This window comes from Hibiscus syriacus, unplaced genomic scaffold (genome assembly GCF_006381635.1).
Source record: "Hibiscus syriacus cultivar Baekdansim isolate YM2019G1 unplaced genomic scaffold, ASM638163v2 tig00111650_pilon, whole genome shotgun sequence".
NCBI lineage: Eukaryota > Viridiplantae > Streptophyta > Magnoliopsida > Malvales > Malvaceae > Hibiscus > Hibiscus syriacus.
In genome coordinates, this window is record NW_024063146.1 from 1,272,654 (window position 1) to 1,287,309 (window position 14,656).

The following is a 14,656-nucleotide window of genomic DNA, read 5'->3' on the forward strand; positions in this document are numbered from 1 at the left end:
ATGCATGCAAATGCAAATGCTAAATGCAAATACAAAGGTGTCATTTTAGAGTGAAAAGCTTTCGTTCCTAGCTTTTCTATCTCCTTCAAAAGCCAATTTAACTTCCACTCATGCTCAGGGGTAGATTTGTCTATCTGTTTCAATTCTCTTGCAAAGCCAGCTAAATTAACCCATTTGTGAGCCATATTTCTTGCTTGGGTCATAGCTTCTTTCATGACGTTGTCCATTTTCTCTATCTTGATTGCCGATTCTTGGAGCTATAGACACTGTTGTTGATTTTTCCTTGTAAGAAAGTCATTATGGTTATGAAACTCTTGCATAAGATCACTACAACCATCCACCATCTTCATCAGCTTCTGGTTCTTGGCTCTAGTGGCTTCTAGCTCAGCATCACTCTCCCGCTTGTGGCGTTGATGCGATATTTCCATGTTAGCTATGGCCAAATTCAACGTCTGATTTTCGGCTTGATATATACCCAAATCATTGATAGTTGTATCGCGTCTTTTCTCTGTCATTTGTAGATCATGATAAAACTTCGATGCTCGGCCTTCATGCACCTTACAATTCTTTCTCCAATGTTCAGCATCATTCTTCAATTTAGCGACCCCTACTATCCACTCCTCTGGGACATTTCCTACCCCGGCAAATTTAAAGGCTTGGCTGATCCTTTGAAAACTATCCCGCATGGCTTCCATCTATCTTCTCAATCTATCATTTTCGCTCCTTAAATGACGAATCTGAGCTTCATATCTCGGCAAACTTTCTTCTTTTTGGATGTCCTCATTGATACCCTTTCCTTTGGTCACTTTTGGTTCAGACTCAACAGGATAAGCTACTACTGAAGTGTGTTGTCCTTTCAATTCAAATTTCAATAATCCATGATCCAGAAGATGTTGGACTCGATGTTTGAAGGTGGTGCAATTCTCAATGGAATGTCCTTGAACCCAAACATGATATTTATAACGAACACTGACGTCGTACCAATTTGGATACGGAGGTTGCAAAGGCTTCACATAATGTGGGGCCACTTCACGGGCTTCTAGCAGTGCATCATACAACTCCTTATATGATATTGGGATAGAATCAAAATGAGAGCCACCTCTCGACTTGGTTTGGACTAGAATTTCCCGCTTTAATGCCCATGATGTGGGGATTAGACTATCAAACACCAACGAGTTCTGATTGTATGACTTCTTTTCATCCTTCTGAACTTCTATAGTTTCCACTATTTCCTTGGCATTTCCAGACAGCTTGTTGATACGAACAATGATTGTGCATGGCTTCTCATACTGGCTAGGATCAGCAGGCTCTAAAGTAGTCTCTTGCATATTTGACACCTTAAGGTTGCTTTCGTCGAGTTCTTTCTTTTCTGTTTTAGAAGTCTCTCTTCCCTTGGACAAAGCATCTATCCTATCCATCATCCTATACATATGCTCTTTTATCTCCTTTTTCTCTTCCTCAACCATGCGATCTTCGGGTGCAGATCTTTCCACTATTCTCAAAGCTTTCTTAGGATGCCACTTCTCAGCTGTATTATAGTCTGCTTGATCACGAAACCCCTTGTTCATCATGAAAACCTTCTACTATGCTGACCACTCACGAATCGACACCTTTTGATTATGTCATGATCATGCAATGCAAACAACGCAAAAACAAGTCAGTATAAATAAGGTAACAAAATGACAAAAAGAAACAATAGCAAAATAAATTAATAATCAAATGCAAAAATAAGAATGCAAATGCATATGCATATGCAAATGCAAATGCACGAGGTGTTAATTCCGAAAGTGACCACTTATAGAACAACCGTTCACTTAGACAACAAGAATTCAGTAAGTACATCATGTAGTCAAAATACAACTGTGATTCTTCATCTCTTCATTTCCTTGAATTGTACTCTTCATGGGATCTGGTATTGCACCTCCAAAATTGTTGGCGTATCTTATCACCTTTGATGATATCGGATGTCTCTAAATTGAATCTTGAAATTTCCATTCTTACCTCAAATGCAAAGTGGTCTTCATGTCTTTATGAAGGGTCTTCATGTCTTTATGAATGGTATTCATGTCTTTATGAATGGTCTTCATGTCCTCGGTGAACGGTCTTCTCGTATTTATGAATGGTTTTTTCGTCCTTGGTATGATTGTATCTATCCCTTGACTCAACATCTTGGCCTTTACAGTTTTAAAGGAATTCTTCAATCAACTTCATATCTCTTCATTCATCGGGTGCCCTTCTTCATAGATCATTTGAACATCTCTGGATCTCTCATTTTTGACTACATGGTGGAGAATTTCTTGCCTCAATATGGTCAGCCTTCTTGTTAGTCAATCACTTGCGAATTAACACCCCTCGATGACATGAGGATGCAAATGCAATAAAATCAATAAAATAGATATAGAACAAAAAAGGGTTAGTGCACATAAGATAAACAATAAGATAGTGGATACCGTAAACATCAAATAAAACCTACGCTTACATGATGGCTACCCAATCATGCTTTAGTAGATCCTACCCAACATGGTATCTACCCACATGCTTTGTCATTCACAAAAAATCCTAACCACATGGTATCTAATTCACATGCTTTGTGCGAAAATAAAAAACATAACCGCATGCTTTTCTAGTTCTCATACTTATTGCAAAAATAAATTCGAGGAAAAGGTTAGAATGAGTTTCCCCTTTGTGTCTACGGATAGAGATTTAGCATAAAACGGGCAGAGTTTTGGTATCACTAAAAGGGTCCTCGAATTGTCCTTTACTGGTTCTCCCTTTAGCTTGCCAGACCCTCGATCCTCACCCATTATAGGCTTAAAACAGATCAAGTTCAATTCGAGAGGATACATTTCCCTATGTCCATGCGAGGAAACTCAATGTTTCACTCGTAAACATAAGGCATGTACCCCAGAGGTTATTTGCTAAAGCCCATGCGGAGAAAAGTAATTTTTCTCACGTAAGCGTAGCATTCACCCCTACCTAACGGGACAGAGCACAGTTAGAAGGCTCTAAATATCGAATGGTTATAATGACAGTAAGGGGAAACCCATAATCCTTTGCCTCGATCCAAGAAACACAACAAACCAAAGTGAAGGTAAAAAACTGAAACATGTAAATCACACGTTAGTACAACTATTTATTCTTTAATCAATCCACAAATTAGAATGCAAACATAAAATTTAAAACAAACAAGGGATCAAAAATCAAATTAAAATGAACTTATAAATTTCATTTACAAAGACAATTAATTAATCGACTATCGGGCTGACTCTCTAAAAAAAGTCCCCAATGGAGTCGCCAAGCTGTCGAAACGATTTTTACCGGTGCGGGGCGAGATTTTGAAAACCGCGTCATTTTTAATTATTGATCTCTAATTGATTTTTTAATTAAAAATAGTACGATTTTAAAAAACCTCTCGTTTCGAAAAATTTGGGATTCCTTTTTAAAATAAAATGTACAGTTCAAAGAGTCGCCACCAATCTTTGATTAGGGTGTGATTGGGCACCCAAAAAACGTTGTCATTTTAAACAAAAAATTAATTTTAATTAAAAACAACAAATTAAGGTCTGCGTTATCAAAATCCGAGTTCAGGAGTCGGTTACGCGTGGAGAAGGATTAGCACCCCCACAGCGCCCTAAATCAGTACCTAATTGATTAATAAATGTCTTTGCAACGAATTTCACAAGTTTGAGTTTAATTTGATTTATGATCCCTTAAAACAACAAAAATGCTAATTTTGTTTGTATCATTCAAAAGCAACGAAATAAGTTAAATTAAAATTACTAAGCCATTAGAAAGATAAAGAATATTCGATTTAAATATATTGAGACCAGATCTTTAGGTCAGTTCTAACGACCTTTTCTCAACAAATTTAAATGGCAGAACATTTCTTTTTCTTTCACTCCCAAATTTTAAAGTGAATAATCAACTTTTTGGTGACAATGACGGGATACACTTGTAATTTAAAACCGTTGAGAATAACTTTCATGTAAGTTAAGAAAAGTTATCCCGACAGTTTTAAATTAAAAGTGTATTACCCTTAATCCGATTATGTGATCAAGTTAAGTCATACATATGAGATTAACATGCAAAAAACGCTACACCTAAATATATATATGTACTAACGACATGCTCGAAATAATATGTACATGCATACATTCAAAATAAACCTAAATTAGCTATACAAACATGCATGGAATATTAAACAAGTGGCTAAGATATAGAGAAAATAAACAGTGAGCTCTTTTCATAAAATGTCATTTCCAAGTGCTGCAAACATAAATATAACCAAAATGCTACATATAACCCAAAAAAAACATGCAAAATATTGATAGTCAAATGTCTCAAATAACAAAATTAAATATATTACAAATTGGGGATGAAACCAAATGCGCGTAAAATATGGGAGCAAAATTAGAAAGATCAAAACGTCGATTTAAGGACTAAAATGAAAAATGCAAAACACAAAGGTCAAATGTTTGAAACATCAAAGATTCAACTACAACAATACTTAGGACTAAAATTAAACATACTTAAAATAAAGAAACTAAATTAAAAACACAGAAACATACGAATTAAGGGCCAAAATGCATGACATTGAACATTTGAATGGCTTAAGTGGTACATAACCACGCACAAAATAGGAACCCTATATCCTTTAAAAGACATCGTTTTATTAGTCTTATATACATATAATTCTAGGATTGAAAACAACCCTAAATTCAATTATAACATCTCCAGCCGCAACTCTTCTTCTTTCACTCTCTTTTGACGCACACAGCCTCGACGAGAGCTTCCAAAGGTCCCACGACTTCAACCGGCCACCGCACGACGGTGGCCAAAACCCACCTAACAGAAAGACCAAAACCTAGAACAACCGAGACCACCACACAAAACCGAGCCTTCAAACTCAAAACCCCGGACACCAATGACGGCCGAGCAAGCCAAACGACCTCCAACAGTCCCTCAACTCTCTGATCTACTTCTAGTCCCCGAATCGAGGCTTGGCACCATCCCGATGGCCTTTCTTAACTCAACCGAGGCCTCTCGATGAAAGAAAAACCTAAGCTAACCCACATAACCGAGACCCTCGGGTTCTACTCCTCTCACTTCCCACTCTCACGACAAACCAAGACGAGACTCCTATCTCTAAGGTAAGCATTTCCCTTCCACTCCTACTATTTCATATTCATTTTGGTTCACAATGGAAAGAAACGAAATGGTTACTGGTTTTTGGTAGAAGCCAAATATAGGAAATACCTTTGAGAATATTTGAAAATATTGCGTTGCTCTTCGTTTTGGTGTCTCAGATTGTTTTATTGATTCGAAGAAATGAAAGGAAGAACCCCTCTATTTACACATTGTTTCTCATTTTCCCCGTTTACAGTTTGCTCTCCCCTAATTCCCCTTACAATCGTTGATAATCATTCCCCATCTAAAACTGTTCGAGCCTCTTCTCTTTCACTAACCGAGAACCCCCCCGAATGGTTGCTGATGGTTGATTCTTTTGCTTGCTTAATGTTGGTGAACCCCTTTATTGTGTGTTCTACTTTTGATAATCGTTGGTCATCTCCCTTTTCTTCTTGGTTGATATCTCTTTTATTGTTGATATATTTCCTGCCTTCTTGCTTCCCGTGTTCCAGGGTATGGACAGATCGGTTGGAAATGGTGAAGGCACGGGCACGAGTTGGGAATGGTGAGCCCCGGTCTTCTCGGGCGTGGTGTTTGGCAGGGCGTTGGGAGTGTTGTCAGGCATACTGCTCGATTCTGATGCTTCACGTGGGAGGCAGTGGAGTATGGGCAGCTGCAATGCTGCTCGATCAGTGTGCTTGCACGCACGAGCTGCTGCTCGGTTGGGGAATTTGTGGGTGTTACCGGGTTTAATGCTTTGGGCTCAGGCTGTAATTATTGTTGAGTCATTTATTTGAACTGACTTGGGCTTGTAAATGGACTTTAAACATTCAATTTTGGAATTTGGATTTCAATTTATGTCTCGATTTCCATATACGATTCTAATTCCAATCTAGCACCTAAAGCTTTCAAACGCAAAATTCCACGCTTCATTATTTGAATTAATTCTTCATCGAGCACCAACATCTTCAAATTATTTCCCGATCATCTTTAAATGGAATTAAAATGTCCGAAAAAAATTAGGGTATTACAATAATTTAATGGTTAGCTACATGTTTAGTATCTAAACTATTACTTTTGTTATGTTTCAATATCTAAACTTTATTTTTTCCCCCAAAATCATACCTAATGTTTAGTTTATGTTTCATTTTGGTAACCCATCGTAAAAAATTTAATGGTTATGTTGATATGTCACCATAAGGTAATGACATGACATCATTGCAAAAAAATGGCACGTCAATAGTTCTGTTAAATTTTTAACGACGATGTATCAAATTAAAACCTACACTAAACATTAAGTATGATTTTGAAAAAAAAAAGTTTGGAAACTAAAACGAAACAAAAGTAATTGTTTGAAAAACTGCAATTGATTTTCTGAAAAATGATTTATGTAAAATTAATTACCTGAAAAGTGAGTAAAATAAATTACATAGGAAAACAACTTTCAGAAAATATTTTATGGTGTTTGGATGATGCTATGTAAATCATTTCTAGTTGATAAATTTTCATAAATTATTTATTATAAATATAAAATATAATAATTATTATTTTTAAATATTAGATTAATTTAATCAATATTTTATGACAATATTATTATTTTATAGTTAATAAATATTGTAACACCCTCTAACAGATTCATGTAACCCGATCTAATTCAAGGTGTCACATTTAAGTCACCGAAGTGACCCACAATAAAAATATGAGAAACATAAAATTTTGTGAAACAAAATTAAAACCATAAACACTTTCAAAATAAAATAAAGTTCAGAAATCATTTAAATGTTAATACAGAATTCAAGAGTACACATTATAAAAATAAGATATACCTACATGCCTCCTAATTACGCTTGCACCGTACTCTGCAAGTAACGCCGAAGGAACTCTCATAACCGATGTCGATAAAGAACATGATCAATTCTTTAACATCAACTGGTAAATACATAGTGAACTTTGAGAAAAACTTAGTATTACTAACTACCCAAAGATACTAAAGGTCACAAGCATGTATATGATAAAGAGTAAAATTTTCTTAATGATCAAAGCATCTACAAATTCTACCGACGACTTGAAATATCATTAATTGATTGTTCATTTACCAGTCGAAAGCCTACAGTCTGAAAGAATCATAGAAATAGACATGTTAAGAATTTTAGGTTAGAGAGTCTATTATTTCCATCAGATGTAGAGAAGTGTGTACATATAGTTTAGAACATTAATAATTTATTTTGGTAGAAACAAATTTTAAAAGGGGTATAATTGAGTTTAAAATTCACATAATTACCTTACAACTGAATACCGATATACCGTTCTTCATAACTGCATCCATAAGGTCTTACCCTAGACCCATTGGCCGTATGAGACTAACTAAGGGGATACCTTAGGTCTGTAAGGACTTACCCTAGACGAAGCATAGGAGCCAACCTAAAGGAGTACCTTGGGTCCATAAGGACTTACCATATGCTTATCTCTTTATCTTTTCCTGCAACTTGTAACACTTTGCTTTAATATGACATTTATTTTTACAAAAGTGACAAGTTTTACCTCGGTTGGAAGATTTTGATCTGCCAATTCCTTTACTACCAGAAGAACGCTCGCCTTTTCTTCCACGGTCTGAGCTAGTCAATCCATGCACCACGAAACCCCCTGCCTAGGGTACGGAACCAAATACAAGATGCTTCATCTTGTCGAACAAGTGCGTGCCATTATACACTTCTTCAAGAGTAAGTGTTTCACGGCTGTAATCACCAATTTTTCCCACTCATACATATATATTCTTTTATTTTAAAAAATACAAAAAGTTAAAAAAACAAAAGGGAACGTAATCCCTTCATATCAACTGCTACCTCATGACATATGCTTCTCCTACACCAATTCAACACCAAATTGGCAACCATGCAAAAAAAGAAAGCAAGATGCTGTCAAGACAAAAATAGGATTTTTTTTAAGGACTTATTATCATCCAACATTGTAATGGGAGAAAACCCAATAAAAAAGTAAAACATCAAAAGAGAGAAATCAAAAGCAGATCAAAAACAAAAATTTTAAGGTATTTTGAACCCTAAATCTTCTTGATTATACTTCACTTCTAAAGTTTTTAGATCGAAGATTGTTTCTTTGAATATGATCGTGTTCACTTCAAGAGACAAGCCTTCTGTCAACTTGAGCGAATAAAGACATTGCTTTAAGTGCAACTTGTTGGACAATGATTTATGCATGCATAGTTGCTCTAACTTCATGCATAAGGAATCAACCGTTTGCTCCTTTAACACATCTTGCAAATTTTGATGTAATAAGTGTAAACGAATCTAAGAAAAGGCTTTACGATCATTACGTTTTTTCTTATTTGTCGATTGTGTTATCGGCTTCTCATCAAATCCTTCTATTACGTCGTATATATCAAATTATGTAAGAACATCTCAAATTTGCACTTACCATAGCAAGAACTTGATGTTTCGATCCAATATCAGAATATCATACTTTATTGTTGACATAATCTTAAATCCGAAGCTCAATACTAGTTTGTTATACTTTCAAAAGGATTATCTGCAAACAAATAAAGATGATCGAAAAACAGAACGAAAAACACCAAGATTTAAGTGGAAAACCCAAAAGGGAAAAAATTGCGGGAAGAAAAGAACAATTTCACTAATATGAGGGAAGAAAACACAAGAGAATTTTGGAGAAAGGAAATTTTTTTTATATCTAACTCTTACCCTTAGTATCTATTTATAATGATAGATACTTGATTACAAATGAAACTAAATAAAGTAAAAAATCTACTTCGATAAAGTTCTCTACTTTTAATTAAATCATATTTATTACTTTTCCAATTAAACTGTGATATTTTGAATTCGAGTCAAACTTTAATATTAATATTTCATTTATTTAAAATTAATTCTAAATCATAATATTATAGATTAAATAAAAGCATAATTGTATTTTTTTTCTTCCAAAACTTATATATTGGAAAATTTAAAAAGAAAATTAGTTAAATTTAGTTTGGATTTTTATGTTGCTTCCATGAATGGACGTGAAATCCTCGAATTGTAGAAAGAAGCCATGTGGTATATGGTATGAATTTTATTATTTTACTTTAGTAGATGGGAGGAGTATTTTTTTATTAGTCTGATATGAATTTAAGGTAATATCTGTTCAAAACAATTTAATCATTTGACATTGAATACTCATACTTTTATATACGTAGTACTCGAACCCGAAATCTTAAAAGAAAATAACAATTCCTTAACCATTAAGATTACTTGACACGTGTGGAAAAATAGTTTAAGAGAAGAGGGAAGATATATGAAAATAGATGATATATACATATTGTCTTACACTAATTTAATTTAATGTTAGATATGTAACTAGAATAGTGAAGTCCAAAGGTTTGCCTTGTTCGATTTCTTTGTTTACTTTTGGTATACTAAAGATTCTTCTCTTAGTACTAAAATGGACCTAATTTTGTCAAAATTATTAACCTAAGTTTCCATCCAAACCTCTATTCTCACATAATTCACTCCTTACAAAAATGACAATAATATATATATATATATGGTTAATAACTCTTTATACAATATAAAACTTTTATAGTTTTACACAGATTTAGGATCGTTGGATAAGCGAAAATAGATCACTGAGATTAACTCCTTATATTTCCTCAGTGAATATCTTCTCATTTCCCTACTGTTAATCTCATACATCTATTTCCACTCATTTAAGTGTAAATCTAAGCATTATATTTTTAGAAAAAAAGACAATTTGATGAGAATGACCGTGAAGAAAAAATGCAATCAACATAGGAGTCTTTTGGAGTAAATTACTTTGTTGTTGCTGTTGAAGATAGATTTGAGCAGTTAAAGATTTTTTTAAAATTGTTTTGATTTTTTAATTGATTATATAAGGTAAGTCATTTGATGATAATAAATAAAGAGAATGTTGCAATAATTTTAAGATTATTTTTTCTCATAATAATTTGTCGGATGTTGATGCAGATGACTTTTGTTTCCTTTTGAAATGAAAGTGTTGCAATTGACTTTGACAAATGTGTTCATATTTGCGCTTGAAATTCTTGAGTTTGTTAAAGCTACTGATTGTTATCGTAATGTTTCAATTGCTTACCGATTCCTATTAATAATGTCGGTGATGGTAGCATCCGCAGAAAGAAGTTTTTCAAAGCTAAAATTATTGAAAAATTACTTGAGGTCAACAATACCACAAGAAAGATTAAATGGGTTAGCTATGTTATGTATTGAGAAAAATATGTTGAAAAACATTGATGTTGACACTATCATCAACGATTTTGCATCAAGAAAAGCTCGAAGGTAGTTTTTTATATAAGTATTTCTATGTTTAAATATGTTTTTGACATTTTTGATATTGTAATGAATTACTACTTTTTAAATTTAATAAAAAAATTAATATAAATTTTAAATTACATGTTTCTTAAATTTCTTTTAAATTAAGGCTCATTTTTTAATTTCGTCCTGAGTTAGAAAATAGTCAGGACCAACCCTACTCATTTACAACACTAATAAAATTGGTGATGAAATTAGGATGATGGGTGATGCTCTATTATTGCCAAGATTAGCTTACCTGTACGTATACAAGATTAACATTGCATGAAACAGCTAGTGGCAATTTCATTTATGCTGTCAACTTTGCCTTGGGTCTCCTACAAAATTTGAGCAGAATCATCCATCATCCACTACATTTGATGTTAACATGAATCTATCACTAGTTTTTACACTGACGTAGATCTGCAGAATTGTCTTTTGTTTGAGCAATTCCTTCAGATCCTGAGCTCACATCATCCCCCATTTCCTCTTCCTTTTCATCATTTGCACAAGCCACTACTGCATCTTCAAGCTCATCTGAAGCATCCTCTTCATTCACGAAACTCCATCCCGGGATGAGTTTTCCTTCTTGTCTCATCAGATAAACATTCTCATATAAATTTGATTATATATGTTTCTCCGAGGCTCTTCGGTTCTGAAACTTGCAGGCACAGTCAGAGTTTGATCACCATTTATCCCTCCCATGTGCCTAGCTGAAACACCGTTGTTTTGTTTAGCTTGTTGGGAAGCTATAGAAATAGAATTATCTACCTTATCACCATGTTCTTTCATTTCTAAAGAGGAATTGGTCATTCCAAAAATTTGGATGCCGGGACTTGCCTGATGAGCTTGGATGTGGGATGCAAGAATTGGCAAATTACTTGCATTACACTCCAAGTCAATACTATTATTTGTGGTAACAAATGGGATCTTCTCGCTGTTGTCTTTCCCGGTACTCGAAGTGGACTGAGCTATCTTTTCCACCTTGTTCAGAACAACTTTCTCATATACAAGAACTCGAGGCTCGGATCGAACTTTATTTGCTGCAGGCTTTTGACCTCTTGCTTGAGGATGAGACTCATCAGGAGAAGCAGACGCACTTGCAAAAGCAACTGACCTCTTTGGTCTCCCCCTCTTTGATTCTGCTCCAGATAAACCAGTCCGGACAACTTGAACCGAAGGCTCATCGACAGATGGCTTCAGAGATGAAACTTCAGCTTCGAGCTTTATTAATCGACCCTCGTAATCAGCTATTTCTGATTGCAATTGACCAATTATTCTCCATAGCTGAACATTCTCCATTAACTGCATATGGAAGAAAAATATATGAAAGTCTTATTAATAATCAATGGTTACAAGAGTGAATAACCTATACTAAAATATCAGATTATGTGACTAAAACACTACTACTTGAGCTTCCCAAAGTTGTTGGTGCTTCTGAGAAACGTTTTCTGTTGGCCGATAATCCCCCTTTGAGAGGACTCTCCGAAGGTCGCTGAGCAATTCGTCAATGGTGGCAGTTCTGAAGAAAAGCAGGCATAGGATCCTGGGAAAGTATAGCTTAAAGATGGCTGAGTTTGTTGACCATGAGTCCACCAAGAAGAGGGCTCCCAAGGACCTATTAACATGAACATTCCATTGATATGCTATCAGCGTCATACATCGATCGATATAGCATAAATCAATTTGAACAGATAATAATCACACGGTATGATGTGATTTGATGAACACAAACTTGACCACAACAAACCAATCATAGTAAAGAAATTAGTTCAAATCGTACCTGGAAAACCAGGTTTGGCCTAAAATGGTAACAGATATTTGGGACATGATGTTGGCTTCTTGAGAAGGTTCCTCCAGTCATAGGAGACGGTTGCCAGTTAGTACCAAGTGCAGCCATGGAAGTGAATGGCTGAAATGTTGCAGGCACAGTTACTGAGGGAAATTGGTAACTAGGTTGCTGTGGTAGCCAAAAGGGGGAGGTCGGTGAGGCGAAATGCACCGGGGGTTGGCCTTGCAATGGTGTCGCTTGCTGGAATCGGCTTGCAAGAATAGGAGGTGCCTGACTCATTACATTCAATGAAGACTGCTCAGCCGCCTGTTGAATGGTGTATGGCCATTGAGGTACATGTGAATACTGATCATTTAAGGAAGATCTTCCTGTGAAGAGCTACCATTTTTAGTAGCCTTTGCAGCAAGTGCATCATTGGATTGGTTCCGTTCTTCCTTGTTCTGTTCATGACCAATTCACCTCATCAAAATTCGACAAAAATACATAAAGCATTCATTCACCAGCACCATCCAGCAGTCGCATGCAAAGGGGAAACCAAACTGCAACTATTACAAATAAGAGAAAACAATGAAGAAGATCAAAAAGGGTCACATACCAAGTCGTCATTTGATTCAGGTTCTTGATTAGAAGCATTGGCAATAAGCTTTTTATGCTTCTTCCTCTTTTCCATGGCACTAAACCAGTGAAGAAGAAGAAAGACGCTAAATAGCTTGTTCAGAAGAGTGGAGAATGTGAAGGAATATTAGACATTTTGCACTTGATGCAGACTTGTCCTGCAAAACCAACCATTATTATAGTTTAAAGCAACCATTACTCAGTGTAAATAGATTTATTATTCTCGAAACCTTAATTAATTTAATGTCTAATGTATTGGTTTTCATAAAACAAAATTAAATTGCACTAAAACCATATTAAAGTATAGTGTAAATTACGCATTTAATATATAAACTATCAATTTCGGTTCGTTTTAGTACCTAAACTTTATATTTTTTCAAAATCATATCTAACATTTAGTTTTTGTTTCATTTTAGTACCTCACCGTTTAAAAACGGAACACTTTTTTATGGGTAAATTACATCATTCATCACTTAATTATCTACTCTCTTCTATTTTGGTAATTAAAGTTTAAAAATTTTCAATTTAACTACTCAACTTTTAAATTACTCATGTTTTAATCACTCTAATTTATTTTATTAATAATATTGTGACATGATTTTTTTATTTTTTAATAAATAATTAAATAAAAAATTAAATTTGAAAGTTAGAATGATTAAATTAGGAGTAATTTGAAAGTTAAACAGTTAAATTAAAAAATAAACTTCAATGACCAAAATAGGAATGAAAATATAGTTGGCTGATGAATAATATAATTTAGCCATAAAAAAGTACCAAGTTGTAACAGGTTCACTAAGTTTTTAACAGTAGCGTACTAAAATGAAACAAAAATTAAATGTTAGGTATGATTTTAAAAATATTGAAAGTTTAAGTACTAAAATAGATTAAAACTGATAGTTTAGATATTAAATCTTAATTTACCCTAAAATATATAATTCTTCGACTATGTTAATGTGATTGTATTAGAAATACAACCCATAAGGAGTGGAAAGGAACGTTTTTCATGCATGGAAGACCGCCCCGTCAAATTCGGCATTGGTCAAAACCTGAAATTTTTTATTTGTTTTGGTTCAAGACTTGACTTAGGTTTAAACTGAAATGGAATAGTTGCTGGAATATTAGCATTTTTCAATGCCCTGTTCCCTCCTCTAGTTATGTACCTGCACGTGCATGTGACCCCGAGTCGGGATGGTCATAGATCAGGTTTTCGATTAATCTATCTGACCTAAAAATTATACACCTTCCATCTAATTTGAATCCGACCTTAAAAATATATACATTTCACCCGACTCAAACTCAAGCTGTCTTTTTTTTAAATAAAATCCAAATCCGACCCAATTCGAAATTATATATTTATAAAAAATAGTATTTTTATTTAATAAAAATAGGGATTTAAGGGAAAAAGTAATATATAGAGGGATATGATTATAATTATCCTTAAATATATAAGTTAAAATTACATTTTTTGGGTCGGGTCGAGTTAGATATTTTTCACTCTAAACTCGAACCTGACCCAAACCGAACATAACCTCTAAAAAACTCAACCAAAACCCGATTTTTTTTTGAAAAAATTAAATCCGATAAGGTCGGATCAAAACCCGTCAAATTCAGGTCTCGCGCCCATCCCTATATATAAGAAGGATGGTCCTGCAATCATTTTCCCTAAAAAAATTTAAATTATTATATATTTTAAATATTTTGTATTGATAATCTATTTTCGTCCTTTTAATTTTCAAAAATTCCCTCATAACACAAAATTTTATTTATGTCTTAGATTTGCTTCTAAACA

The 14,656-nt window shown here is 34.3% G+C and overlaps 2 protein-coding genes across 2 annotated transcripts; one reads left to right on the forward strand and one right to left on the reverse strand.

The window, feature by feature from the left end:
* The first annotated feature begins 4,729 nt into the window (after window positions 1-4,729).
* LOC120166962 lies at window positions 4,730-5,924 on the forward strand. The gene is made up of 2 exons (XM_039176115.1): window positions 4,730-5,150; window positions 5,640-5,924. The coding sequence occupies exons 1-2, from the start codon at window positions 5,047-5,049 to the stop codon at window positions 5,878-5,880; spliced, it is 345 nt and encodes a 114-aa protein (XP_039032046.1). The 5' UTR covers window positions 4,730-5,046; the 3' UTR covers window positions 5,881-5,924.
* Window positions 5,925-10,900: 4,976 nt separating this feature from the next.
* LOC120166949 lies at window positions 10,901-12,472 on the reverse strand. The gene is made up of 3 exons (XM_039176100.1): window positions 12,244-12,472; window positions 11,871-12,078; window positions 10,901-11,765 (listed from the first exon to the last, which is right to left on the reverse strand). The coding sequence occupies exons 1-3, from the start codon at window positions 12,288-12,290 to the stop codon at window positions 11,058-11,060; spliced, it is 963 nt and encodes a 320-aa protein (XP_039032031.1). The 5' UTR covers window positions 12,291-12,472; the 3' UTR covers window positions 10,901-11,057.
* Window positions 12,473-14,656: the final 2,184 nt, after the last annotated feature.

Coding starts and splice junctions, on each gene's coding strand:
- LOC120166962 (XM_039176115.1), top strand. CDS start 5,047: ATGAAAGAAAAACCTAAGCTAACCCACATAACCGAGACCCTCGGGTTC. Junction 5,151..5,639: donor ACGAGACTCCTATCTCTAAG/GTAAGCATTTCC, acceptor CCCGTGTTCCAG/GGTATGGACAGATCGGTTGG.
- LOC120166949 (XM_039176100.1), bottom strand. CDS start 12,290: ATGTCCCAAATATCTGTTACCATTTTAGGCCAAACCTGGTTTTCCAG. Junction 12,079..12,243: donor GGCCAAACCTGGTTTTCCAG/GTACGATTTGAA, acceptor TCATGTTAATAG/GTCCTTGGGAGCCCTCTTCT. Junction 11,766..11,870: donor AACAACTTTGGGAAGCTCAA/GTAGTAGTGTTT, acceptor TTCCATATGCAG/TTAATGGAGAATGTTCAGCT.